Genomic DNA, 13,716 nt, shown 5'->3' on the forward strand with positions numbered 1-13,716 from the left:
TTTTCATAATGCACTGGCCATAACACAGATGGAACCTGCAATCACGTTCAATCATAATGATCGTTGTGATTTTAAGTCTATTTTAATTCTATCCGAAACCTGATGTCATGGCTAACTCTGTATCTCAAATCCACTATTCAGGTAGTCAGCAATTCTTTGGAGGCAAAACCTGTATCGAATGCTTGCGTCCATGTTATGGAGATGGTGTAAATGAGATTCCAAAACTGGAAAACCGTTAGAGAAGCCTCAAAGTTTAATATTTCACATTTATTCAAACAGTTATAAAGCTTAATTCAGTGTAGTACTTTAATTTTATGAAAACACTGCAATTAAGAAAAGTTTCCATCTATGATTTGCTAGAAGACACTTTTGCCTTCTCTCAAGTAGTACACTTTATTTGATTAATCATTACCAAATACATAGTTCCAACATATAGTCACTTTAAGTAGGATAATGCTGCACTTAAAAATAATCAGTTTTCTGCCATTCATCCAAACTTGCAGGAAATTGCCTTTGAATGTAGACATTTCCAACATTTTCCAACTGCTGGCTTTTGCATTTCCAATTCGAAGCTTGATATTTGAAGTTAAAAATTGTAATTAGCGAAAAGAAGGCAGTTGAGCACAATGTCAGCTGCCCACATTAACTCCTGGACAGTGACAGTATTACATTGACTTTTTTCTCTTTCATTCATAATTACTACAAATAAAAAAAACTTTACTTAAAACACTCAAATTGTAAAGCTTTTCATCTCTAGTGTAGTCACAAAATTGAAAAACTTCACCCAAATTTTCAGCATCTATTTCATGGAACATTAGCAACTTCTAGCAAAAGTGAAAAGTGAATATAATGCTTTGCCTTTATATAAAGACTTGCACTGGGAAAGCCCATCACACAAGTCAAGTAGAACCTCTTGGTGTTGCATTTTCAAATCTATCTTGTTCATCTTCAGAATCGTCATCCGTAGCTGTGGAAGAAATGAATTTTGGTTAATTTAGGTAGACAGACAAATGCAGAAACAATTTCTCGTGAACTTAAAGTATATTTCAGTGGCCATCTTAAACTGTTAATAGGGAATTTATTTTTTGGAAAATTGAGAAATTTTGAGGATGCTACCTGGACCTATGAAATAAGATCAAATACACAACTATTTTATATAGCATCAAAGATTAGCCAATGAGTTAAATGTACTTGAAACTTACCATGGACTTCGACAAAGTTGGTCCTGAAATTCTTACATTATTAAAACCACTTCTACCCATGGTTTGAAGCAGTATATTATGCCAATTATCTAAAATTTGGTTTCTGACCAGTCAACCACTGGAAACAGCTTTTGTTAATTTCCTCTCAAAGCATGCATTGTGAATAAAAAATCTTGCAACTTTCTGCTCCAAGAATAATCTTAGATTTACCGTGCAACTGATTGATTTGATTGAAAGATACAGTGAGGAAGGAGCTGCAGGTGCTGGTTCAAACTGAAGACAGACACATAATGCTGGAGTAACTCTGCGGGACAGGCAGCATCTCTGGAGAGAAGGAATGGGCGACGTTTCGGGTCGAGATCCTTCTTTTGAAACGTCACCCATTCCTTCTCTCCAGAGATGCTGCCTGGCCCGCTGAATTACTCCAGCATTTTGTGCTTCTTAGATACAGTGAGGAAACAGGCTGTTCAGCCCATCTAGTCCACGCTGACCATCAATCAGCCATTCACACTAATTCTGTGTCATCCCACTTTCGCATCCACTCTCTACAATTTGGAGCAATTTTAGAGGCCAATTAACCGACAAACCAGACATCGTTGGGATGTGGGAGGAAACCGGAACACCCGGAGGAAACAAACGCGGTAACAGGGAGAAGAGCAAATTCCACCCAGGCAGCACCCTGGGTCAGGGCTGAACACTGGTCTCTGGCGCTGAGGCAGCAACTCTACCGCTGGCCACCCCCCTTACGTCACTGTGCCACCTCCTTTAATTACTTGCAATCTTGGAAATCTCCATCCCTCAAAAGTTTCATCATCATTATGAAATAAGTTGCCGTTAACTGGGAATGATATTCAAACAAAGAAAAAACTATTTGTTAAGGATCTCAACTACAGATGGCCCATTCTTAGTCACGCATGTGACCAAAAATATGAACAATTGTGGAATACATCTCTTGTAATACTGAAAGCATTACAGGTCTATTGCTTTGTACTGTATATATGATTCACATGTTTTTCAAAGTTTATCAAATGAAATTTTAATGTTGCACTGACAATGTTCGTTTAGGGTCAGAGGTTAAATACGACTGGTCTTGTGTGTGACCTTACACGGAAGCATTTTTTTCATAACTCAGTTTTATCTTACAAACGCTGTGAATTAAAAAAAGCTAGAATGTTCATATCTTTATATGCGTTATAGTTCTGTAAGTAGGAAAATAATGAATAAGATTAATCTCGGACAAGAAATGTTTAATGTATTACTTTATGTGATGCCATCTGGTCACGTGTGTGACATTTTTGGTTCACTTTCCAAAGAATGGCCCAGATACGCCATAGAAGGCAATTTATTGGGATGCATCGCAGCATGGTTTTGGAACAGCTCTTTCCAAGACTGGGAGAAATTGGAGAGTTGTGGACGTAGCCCAGGCCATTACACAAACTAACTTCTCTTCCATTGACTCCAAATATACTTCACGCTGCCTTAAGGCCACCAGCATAATCAAGGACGACTATCACTCCCTCGTCTCCCCTCTTCCATCAGGCAAAAGGTACAGGTGTGAAACACATGCTTCCCGATTCAGGGACAGTTTCTTCCCAGCTATTATCAGGCGACTGAATAATTTTTCCACCAACAAGAGAGCGGTCGTGAGCTACCATCTGCCTCATTGAAGACCATCAGACTATCTTACGAACTGGACTTTATCTGGTAATAAATGTTATTCCTTTCACTCTGTACCACTATGGACAACTTGATTGCAATCATGTATTGTCTTTCCGCTGACTGGATGTCCGCAACAAAAAAGTTTGTCACTGTACCTCAGTATATGTGACAATAAACTAAACTAAATCATGGGTTTTGAAGGCTTAACAACATTTCCTATCGTTTTGAAAAATATACAAATAGATGCATTTCCTGGTCTCTGTTCCCAGTTACTTAAATTATACTGTTTCTTTTACCCCTTTGTGAGCAGGCCACCATATTTACTTCCAACACCTGCGATCCAGGTAATGCTGACTCCTGGTCTTTGATCAGCAATGGCCATCAGTCCCTGGCTGGCCCAGATTTAGCCCCGAGAGTACTGTTAAAAATCCATAGCCCAGTTAAAATTGTTATAGCGGGGCATAGGAAAATTTGAGGTAATCTAGGTAAAGTCAAAATTGGTTTGTGAAAAATAAATCATTGCAGTACTTTGAAGAAATAACATGTGCTGTGGGGAAATAGAAACAGGTGAATGTATTACACAATGGTGGCATTGAAGAGGCTTATAGACAGGCACATGGACATGCAGTTTAGTTTAGTTAGTCACGTTTACCGAGGTACAGTAAAAAAGCTTTTTGTTGCGTGCTATCCAGACAGCGGAAAGACCACACATGATTACACTCAAGCCGTCCACAGTGTAGATACAGGATAAAAGGAATAACATTTAACGCAAGATAAAATCTAGGGTCTCCAATGAGTTAGGTGGTAACTCAGGAAAACACGGCAACAATAAAAAAACACCAGGTTTCAAAGTAACCCTTTCCTCTCTCTCTATCTCAACTGGATTATCATAATACCAATTCTTGTGCTGGAATTTGAGCTTGCTGTTGTAGTGCAAGTAATGGTTTCAAAATAAAAAGCTACCCAAAAAAATGAGCATGTAAAAATGATTTTTTTTTGTATGGTGAAAACAATATAGGTGAGGCAAATAAAGTTCAGCTTTAACTTGACGATGCATCTCTTTGGTAGGATGAAGTATTCATCTCGCATTCTGCTCTTGACTTTGCAATGTTAAACTGATCTTTAGAAGCCAGTAAGCTGAATATCCTGACCTCATATGGCACCTCATATTCCGTTTGGGGAGTCTGCATCCCGGGGCATGAACATCGAATTCTCCCAATTTTGTTAGTCCTTGCTGTCTCCTCCCCTTCCTCAGTGCTGTCTTCATCTCGCATTCTTGCTCTTCCTCCTTTTGCAATGTCCCCCGCCCCCCCGCCCCGCCCCCGCCCCCGAAACTGATCTTTAGAAGCCATTTCCTTTGCTCCATAGAGCTGCTGCACCCGCTGAAGCTTTTTGTGTAAGCTGATATCCTCATCCTCTCTTCATATCAGAATATCTAATTTGTAGGAACTAACAATGGTTCCATATCAAAATGACATGGTACAATTGCACTGTAATTTTAAATAACACCTAAAAAAGGTTACTTAATACATCTTGATTCGAAAATCCATACACCTGCTCCTGTAAACACCATTTTTCTATATACAATTTTTTTACTGTTTTGAGAAGCTTTGCAAATAGTTACCAGGTTTATCATTTGCCACAATTGTACACAATTATATATTAACATCCCTATGACACAACTTCAACACTGAAGGTAGTTTGAAATTAGTCACATCTCCCTCAGTTTCACAATTCCTTAGTCATTATGCATACAATATCCATTGCTTTTTCCACTTCTGGCTTTCAGGCATGTGGCAATGGACAAAATGTATCTGGTTTGCTATCACATCTAACTTACCAGTAAATATCCCTATTAGAATCAATTAAACAACTTACTGGCCTACATTATTCACAGAAAGCATACACTTCCAAGAATGATCCACATTTGAATTTTATAGCTGGGAGAAAATAAGATTCATAAGTTCGTAAGTCATAGGAGCAGAATTACGCCATTCGACTCATCGAGTCTACTTGGTCATTTAATCATGGCTTATCAATGTTTTTGTGCCAGGACTCGAGCTACAGGGGGAGGTTGAGCAGGCTAGAACTTTATTCCTTAGAGGAATAGATAGGCCAAATGCAGTCTTTTACCCAGAGTTGGAGAATCAAGAACCAGAGGATATAGGTTGTGAGGGATGGGGTGGGTGAAGTTTTAATAGGAACATATGGGGCAACTTTTTTTTTTACACAAATGAGGGGTGCATATGGAACGAGCAGCCAAAGGAGGTCTTCGAGGCAGAACTATCACAACGTTTAAAAGATATTTGGACAGATATTTGGAATAGGAAAGGTTTTGGAGGATATGGGCTAAATGAAGACAGATGGGACAGAAGTGATAGGTGGATATAGATAAGGGGGAGGGAGGGTTGATGGGCAGATGGTTGGATAAGCATCAAGATATTACTTGGTAACTAATGTCCACTAGTTGATTTTAAGAACAATGAATATGGAGCATGAAGTTGCAGCCACTAAAGGCATATTTTAAAGGATGAGAGGCTGGTGCAAATATATGATGCAGAAGATGTGAAAGATCATGCAATGTGTGGTGTGGCACTGATAATCTTCAGTTTACATTGGATTGGTATAAATATAAATTGTCCCGAGTGTGTGTAGGATAGCATTAATGTGCGGTGATCGCTGGTCGGTACGGACTCAGTGAGGACCCATTTCTGCATTATATATCGAAATTAAACTAAATAAAGACCAGAGACAAAAAGTATGAAATAAGGATAGAAGTGGTGCAAATTGTGAAACTGGAGGAAGGAATATAGGTGAAAAGTGGAGAAATGGGTGTGAGTCCAGACGGATCACACGGAAAAGAAAAACACAAAATGTAGCATTCTTAATCTATTATTATAGTCAGAGTCAAACGGCACGGTAACAGGTCCTTTGGTCCAACTTGCCACGCTGAGCAACATGCCCCATCTGCACTAATCCCACCTGCCCGCATTTGGCCCATATCCCTCTAAACTTATCTGATCCATCTGTCCGTCTAAATGTTTCCTAAACATTAATACCTGCCTCAACTACCTCCTCCGGCAGCTTGTTCCATACACTCATCACCCTTTGTGTAAAAAAGTTACCCCTCAGGTTCCTATTAGATCTTTGCCCCCTCACCTTAAAACTATGCCCTCTGATTCATGAGTGCCAAATTCTAGGCAAAAGATTGTGTGTGTTTATCCAATACATCTCTCTCATGATTTTGTACACCTCTATGAGTTCACCCTCCTGCTCTCCAAGGAATAGTCCTAGCCTGCTCAACCTCGGCTTGTAACTCAGGCCCTCGAGTCCTGGCAACATCCTTGTAAATTTCCTCTGCAGACTTTCCTACTAATTAAATCAACAAAAGATAATTCAAATATTTTGGTAGACATATGCAAAACATAGCTGGATTTTGGGGTGATGGGTTTAAAGTTGGACAGGTACATGAATAGGAAATGTTTTGGAGGATATGGGCCAAATGAAGACAGGTGGGACAGAAGTGATAGGTGGATATAGATAAGGGGGAGGGAGGGTTGATGAGCAGATGGTTGGATAAGCATCAAGATATTACTTGGTAACTAATGTCCACTAGTTGATTTTAAGAGCAGTGAGTATGGAGCCTGAAGTTGCAGCCACTAAAGGCATCATTAAAACAGGATGAGAGAGGCTGGTGCAAATAAATTATGCACAAGATGTGAAAAATGATGCACTGTGCGGCATGGCACTGATAATCTTTTAATGTGGGGGAAGAAAATGGGGATGGTGCTAGTGGACATTAGTTACCAAGTGCGATAGATGGGAATGGGAAAGATGTGAATGACACTTAGTAACTTTCATAAACTACATCCTTACTGCTCGTTTTAAAACTATTCTTGAGGCACAACCACCGGAGGTTCTGGTACCCTGCAGTATCACATGATAATGTGACGGTGTTTCTGTAGTCTCTGGTAATATTGTAACGTGTTCTTTTGAAAGTGACATTCAATAGCGCATTCAGTATACAGGGAACCATCAAAAAGATGGGAGATTTAATGAGCAGTTCATGAAGTATTTTTTTTTTTTTTTGGCACAGAACATGCTTAAAATGCTATCAGATGTAGCTCTGTTATGTGTTCAGTTGAACAGATGCTCTTCATCTAAGATGTGTTTACAAGCATTTAGTCTGAAATTTGTTTTGAATTCCAACGTGAAGTTTTAATAGCTCATAATTATCAGAGTCCACTCCAATAATGGGCAACAAAAAGCACTGGATAGGCCAAGTTAGGGCCCTTATTGGTATCCGAGAAACCTACTTTCAAGATCTTGTATGTGCTGTTGAAGAGTTCTTGCCAAGTGGATGAACTGAAAGTAAAAAGTGGACAATGTCAAAACCACATACGTTTCCCCTACATACCAATGGAGGGAAAATTCCAAAGCACAATACCATCCAGTTGGTAGGTAATCTTCGACTGTTCTGCTGTGCCTAATTAAAAAGTTCAACAAGCATGCACCAAATAAGGACTGGTTATCCCATGCAGTAACTGTTTTACTTCAGTCTTTGAACTAGTGCAATTAATTGCACAGTAATGAAAATGTAATTGTTGTACAACAAAGCTGTCAAATAAACACATTTATGAACCCCTCTATAAAAAGGCTGGTTGCTCTCTCAGCATTCCAGATGGTTATGCAGGTTTAGTGATCCACGATGAGAATACGCTGAAATTCCCTGATTACACGTCTAATTGCAAAATAATAGCAACATTGTTTACATGCATGATGTGGCAAGCTTAACACCAAGTTTAAAAACAAATGCATTGCTGCTTCATTCAGATATGTTGATAATCAGCCATTGCTCATGCTTACCCGAAGTCGGGATCTTGTCTCACTTGTATCACCCATTAAGTCGGAAAACCTCTGCTCACAGAGATGAAGTAAAAGAACAAGGTAAAGACCAGAACTGATGTCGTGCTGTGCCTAAAATAGTTTTTAAAAAATGAAAGCAAATAGTCATTAAAACTCGAGTTTGCAGCAAAGTCTTGGAATCATAGAGCATAGTAACAGACCTTTCAGCCCAACTTGCCCATCTAACCAAGATGCCCCATCTACACTAGTCCTACTTGCCTGCATTTGGTCCATATCCCTCTGAACCTGAGTATAGAAGTTGGGATGTAATGTTAAAATTGTACAAGGCATTGGTGAGGCCAATTCTGGAGTATGGTGTACAATTTTGGTCGCCTAATTATAGGAAGGATATCAACAAAATAGAGAGAGTACAGAGGAGATTTACTAGAATGTTGCCTGGGTTTCAGCAACTAAGTTACAGAGAAAGGTTGAATAAGTTAGGGCTTTATTCTTTGGAGCGCAGAAGGTTAAGGGGGGACTTGATAGAGGTTTTTAAAATGATGAGAGGGATAGACAGAGTTGATGTGGAAAAGCTTTTCCCACTGAGAGTAGGGAAGATTCAAACAAGGGGACATGACTTGAGAATTAAGGGACTGAAGTTTAGGGGTAACATGAGGGGGAACTTCTTTACTCAGAGAGTGGTAACTGTGTGGAATGAGCTTCCAGTGAAGGTGGTGGAGGCAGGTTCGTTTTTATCATTTAAAAATAAATTGGATACTTATATGGATGGCAAGGGAATGGAGGGTTATGGTCTGAGCGCAGGTATATGGGACTAGGAGAGATTATGTGTTCGGCACGGACTAGAAGGGTCGAGATGGCCTGTTTCCGTGCTGTAATTGTTATATGGTTAACCTTTCCTATCCATGTACCCGTCCAAATGTCTTTTAAATGTTGTTATAGTGGCCGTTATAGTATAGTATTTACTTTATTTTAATTTAGAGGTACAGCATAGAAACAGGCCCTTTGGCACACTGAGTCCACACCAACCAGCGATCACTTTGTTACACGAACACTAAGACTAGGGACCTTTGACAATTTTTAACCAAAGCCAATTAACCTATAACCCTGTACATCTTTGGAGTGTGGGAGGAAACTGGAGAGCCCCGAGACAACCCACACGACCACAGGGAGAATTGTGCAAATCCATAGTCAGTACCCGTATTCGGGATCAAACCGGGTCTCTGGCTCTGTAAGGCAGCAATTCTAGCCACTGTGTAGCCATGCAGGGAAATGGCAGACATCGTTTAGGAAGGGATCCTTCTTCACACTGATCAGTTGACCCGAATCACTGTTTCTACATTCTCTTCACAGATGCTGCCTGACCCACTGGATTCCTCCAGCACCGTTCGGCTTAGCATCCCATTTTCTAATGTAAATGTTTAGTCAAATATAATATAACTGAATTATTATCCAAAGTCCAAGATGAAAACAGCAGACACAAAATGCTGGAGTAACTCAGCGGGTCAGGCAGCATCTTTGGAGAAAAGGAATAGATGTTCCTTTTCTCCAGAGATGCTGCCTGACCCGCTGAGTTACTCCAGCATTTTGTATCTATCTTTGGTATAAATTAGCACCTGCAGTTCCTTCCTACACATGAACACAGAACACACTGTAATAGAGCTTTGTGCAGGACAAACACATTTGGTTCCCCCAATTGCTTAACAGAAACCCTTATAAAAGTGTTTTAAACATTTGTTTAAAAACCCCTAGTGAAAAAAGTGCAACAGCCAGTCTCATGGTTTCATTGAAAAAAATTAAACAATTTAATGCCTCAGGCAGTGTAATATTTGCACAATATTGTAGAAGTGAGAAACAAGATCACACACCTGTTCATGCGTTCTATACAATTCATGGATATCAAAATCTTCCAAGTCCAGCTGTAACTTTTCCTTGCACAATTCACAAGTGACGACAGCAGTCAAATCCGCACCTGCATTAAATTCAGCAGTGAATATCCATTAGTGTGTTTGATTACCTCACATCTTTCAAATTCATTTGTCATACTTTTCCTTTTAAATGAGATGTGCGGACAATTGGTGCTTAGTAGTTAAGTTTACAGTGGAGACGAGACAAAATAAATTTGATTTTGACATGCTGGAATCTTGAGCAAAACAAGACTGATGAAGAAACTCAACAGATCAGCCAGCATCTGTGGAGGGATATGGAAAAACAGCGTTTTGGGTTGGGACCCTTCCTTATGGAGCAGATCAGGTCGTGTAGGAAAGGGAAAGCCAAGAAACTGTGCACCTGTCTTCATCATGATGGTGGTGGTTCAGTGTCAAGCTCCTCAGTGTCAACCACAATTCCAATGTACCATGCCCAGGACATTTTTAAAAAAGCCCACCAACCTCTCTACTGCCTCAGAGCTTTAAGATTCGACATGTCACCGACTTCTCCACTGGACGTCTACAGGTGCATGGTAGAGAGCATACTGACTGGTTGCATCATGCCCTGGGTTGGTAAACTGGACACCCAGGAACAAAGAAGGTTACAGAGAATTATAGAAATTGGCCCTGTCCATTATGGGTAATGATCTACTCACCACTGAAATTAATCTACAGGAAACTGCTTCAAGACGGCCACTAATATCAAGGACCCACATCACCCTGGCCATGGGTCCCACACCACTCTGGCCATGTTCTCATCTCACTGCTACCATCGGGAAGGTAGTACAGGACTTTAGACAGACAGCGAGGAAATAAGCACTTCAGCACACCAACTCCGTAATGACCAGTGATTACCCCGTGCACTAATGCTATCCTACACACAATTTACAGGGGACATTTACCATTTTTCACGAAGCAAATTAACCTACAAACCTATACATCTTTGGAGTGTGGGGGGGGGGGGGGGGGGGGGGGGACTGAGCACCTGGGGAAAACCCACACAGTCACAGGGAGAAAGTACAAACTCTGTACAGACATCACCTGAGATTGAACCTGGGTCTCTGGCGTTGTGAGACAGCAACTCTACCACTGCAGCACTATGCCGCCCTGCCAGAGAATTGTAACCTCCAGGTTCAAGAACAGTTTCTTCCCTTTTTAAGATTTTGTTTTCAATTCCGAGGGAGGAGGTTTAATTTCCAGCTAATCTTTGAAAGATTGAGAACTTGTACAATAGTAAAATACAAAAAAATCTGTATTTAAATGATATTAAACCTGAGATGGCACAACCGCTTGGTAGTTAGGATTCTGAAATCTCGTGTTAATGGAACAAAATCAAAGTTTTAGAACAAAGAAATCCACAGGTCAATAACACATTGAAATCAGTCCAAATTACTAATGAACACAACTCAAGCAGCGATCCACCCAATGCAACAAGAAAAAGTAAAAGCAAACATCCTTTAAGCTATCATAAACACTTAAGATACCCACATTACCTGAATTTATTTTGGATTGCAACCATTTTTTGATGCATTCCTGATGGACGTACTGCAAGCTGCCAGTGCAATTGCATGGTTTGATTAAAGGATTTGTTGTGGTATATCCAGCTCCTATTTGGCAAATCCGACAAATATCATCTCCTTCGTCATCAGAATCTTCTAAAAGTAAACTAAAAAGAAGGCACCTTAAATTTCATCCTATTTTATATCCGTAATAAAAGACGAGCTTCAGCAAACAGTATAATTGTATTTTTACAATACTGGAGATTTTGAGGAACGAGATTAATATTCAGGTTTTTCCACCAGTACACTGTTCTTAACAAAAATCTACCCATCATGTGAAACCTTACAAATAACAGATACAAATTAGATAACTTCAAGACCGAAAGTCAAAAACTTTTTTCAAAACAGACAAATTTTCATCGTTTTACCACCATTTTGGACATCAAAAATGTGACATAAAAACTCTGCCACATTTACTCATGAATATTTAATTCATAAATAAACTTCATATGGTCCCTCATACATATACGTTTTGACAATGATCTAGGGCAGTGATTCAGAACCTGGGGCCATGGCAAATCTCAGGGGGGCTGCAGAAAAATTTGGGGATTTAGGGGCCCACAGGTTCAATGAAAGGGGCCACCTTTTTTCTGCAAATAATGTCAGGGGGGGCCACAGAAAAATTAAAGAGCCCAAGGGGGCCGTGAGCTAAAACCACTGATCTAGGGAAATATTTTCATCAATACCAGGAGACAAATAAAGTAACACAGAGATAATACAGTACAGGAAAGATCCTGTAACATTCGTTGTGCTTGTTGTCCATTGTCTCAATGACCGTTATCGGGGTCACTACCTCCGTAAGTTAAACCACGGAGGCTCCAAACCTCTACTGCTTTTCACAAACCCCAACGATGTATCCAATGGTAGTAGCGATTTTTGGGCGAGTTAATTATTTCTCTTATATTCACATTTAATATATTTAAAACATCGTGGTATCAAAAACACAACGACCAATTATGATATATTTTCTGACTTTTTAAAGTCAGTAAAAAACATTTTGGGGCTTAAATTGGTCATCAAAACTAAGAAACTGAGCCAATCTTCAATTTGGCAACACACTGTCTCTTGTTTAGCTTTCGTACGGACCAAGTCGCTAACTTGATTCTTTTGTCCCTAGCAGCATGGTGCGCTGACAACAACCTGGCCCTTAACTCCAAGAAGACCATGGAGCTCATTGTAGACTTCAGGAAGTCTAGGGGCTGCACACACACCCCCATCCACATTAACGGGACGGAGGTGGAACGTGTTTCCAGCTTCAGGTTCCTGGGAGTCAACATCTCCGATGACCTCTCTTGGACCCACAATACCTCAACTCTGATCAAGAAGGCTCACCAGCGTCTCTTCTTCCTGAGGAGACTGAAGAAGGTCCATCTGTCTCCTCAGATTCTGGTGAATTCTACCGCTGCACCATCGAGAGCATCCTTACCAACTGTATCACAGTATGGTATGGCAACTGCTCTGTCTCCGACCAGAAAGCACTTCAGAGGGTGGTGAAAATTGCACAACGCATCACCGGTTCCTCACTCCCCTCCATTGAGTCTGTCCAAAGCAGGCAGTGTCTACGAAGGGCGTTCAGCATCGCCAAGGACTGCTCTCACCCCAACCACAGACTGTTTACCCTCCTACCAACCGGGAGGCGCTACAAGTCTCTCCGTTGCCGGACCAGCAGGTCCAGGAACAGCTTCTTCCCTGTGGCTGTTAGACTACTCAACACTGTACCTCGGTGATTACCAATCACCCCCCCTGGACACTCCTCCCACCAAGAAAAAATACTATGACTGTATGCATGTAAATAGATATATTTATTGCTCATATTTATGTCGCTCTTCTAGGGAGATACTAACTGCATTTCGTTGTCTCTATACTGTACACTGCACAATGACAATAAAGTTGAAACTGAATCTGAATCTTGTGTCAACTTCCGAAAGCTCCACAACGACCGTTACGGAGACATTTAACTTACTAAAAAATCATCCCAAATCAAACCTTCCCACGAATCACATGGGCCATCGATATAGCTCAAATCCTTAAGGTAATGTACTGTTTTTTTCTATCTATGGATATAATTTGGCTTTCTCTAATAATGCAACATTAGTTTTCTGGGACACCAAACCTTTGCTGGTCCACCGCAACATAAGTTTGTGTGTATGATCGTGTAATGCACATTGCGGTGTCCACTCAGATGGATGCAATATTCTACTACACGATCAGGTGAATCGAGTGGAAACGACATTTGCAACTTTATTGTTCCACTAGACCAAGTGCAGACCTATTGGGTCTGCTCACTCAACGCGATAAGGTAAGGGGGGGGGGGGGGGGGGGGGGGGGGGGGGTGGGTGGATGTGGGGTGGAAGGGATAACTTTATGGCTTTGCAATTTTGGTCCTTCTCTTGCGTAGAACAAATTTCAGAACTATGTTCATTTCTACGGTTTCTATGGACTCTTAAGGTTTCTGAGCTGTCACGAATGTGAAGTTGGATAATGACCTTGAATAACGTTAGAAGC

General features: G+C 40.6%; 1 protein-coding gene across 1 annotated transcript in view; it reads right to left on the reverse strand.

Annotated features, from left to right (window-relative positions):
* Positions 1-230: 230 nt before the first annotated feature.
* marchf7 (membrane-associated ring finger (C3HC4) 7) overlaps positions 231-13,716 on the reverse strand; it is a 39,932-nt gene continuing 26,446 nt past the window's right edge. Inside the window, exons 6-10 of the mRNA XM_055638120.1 lie at positions 11,146-11,318; positions 9,593-9,696; positions 7,728-7,838; positions 7,178-7,226; positions 231-967 (exon numbers count right to left, since the gene is read on the reverse strand). Coding sequence (XP_055494095.1) covers positions 900-967; positions 7,178-7,226; positions 7,728-7,838; positions 9,593-9,696; positions 11,146-11,318 — 505 coding nt within the window. The 3' untranslated portion in view covers positions 231-899. The remainder of the gene's footprint in view (positions 968-7,177; positions 7,227-7,727; positions 7,839-9,592; positions 9,697-11,145; positions 11,319-13,716) is intronic.

The sequence above is a fragment of the Leucoraja erinacea genome, chromosome 7, assembly GCF_028641065.1.
Source record: "Leucoraja erinacea ecotype New England chromosome 7, Leri_hhj_1, whole genome shotgun sequence".
Lineage (NCBI taxonomy): Eukaryota > Metazoa > Chordata > Chondrichthyes > Rajiformes > Rajidae > Leucoraja > Leucoraja erinaceus.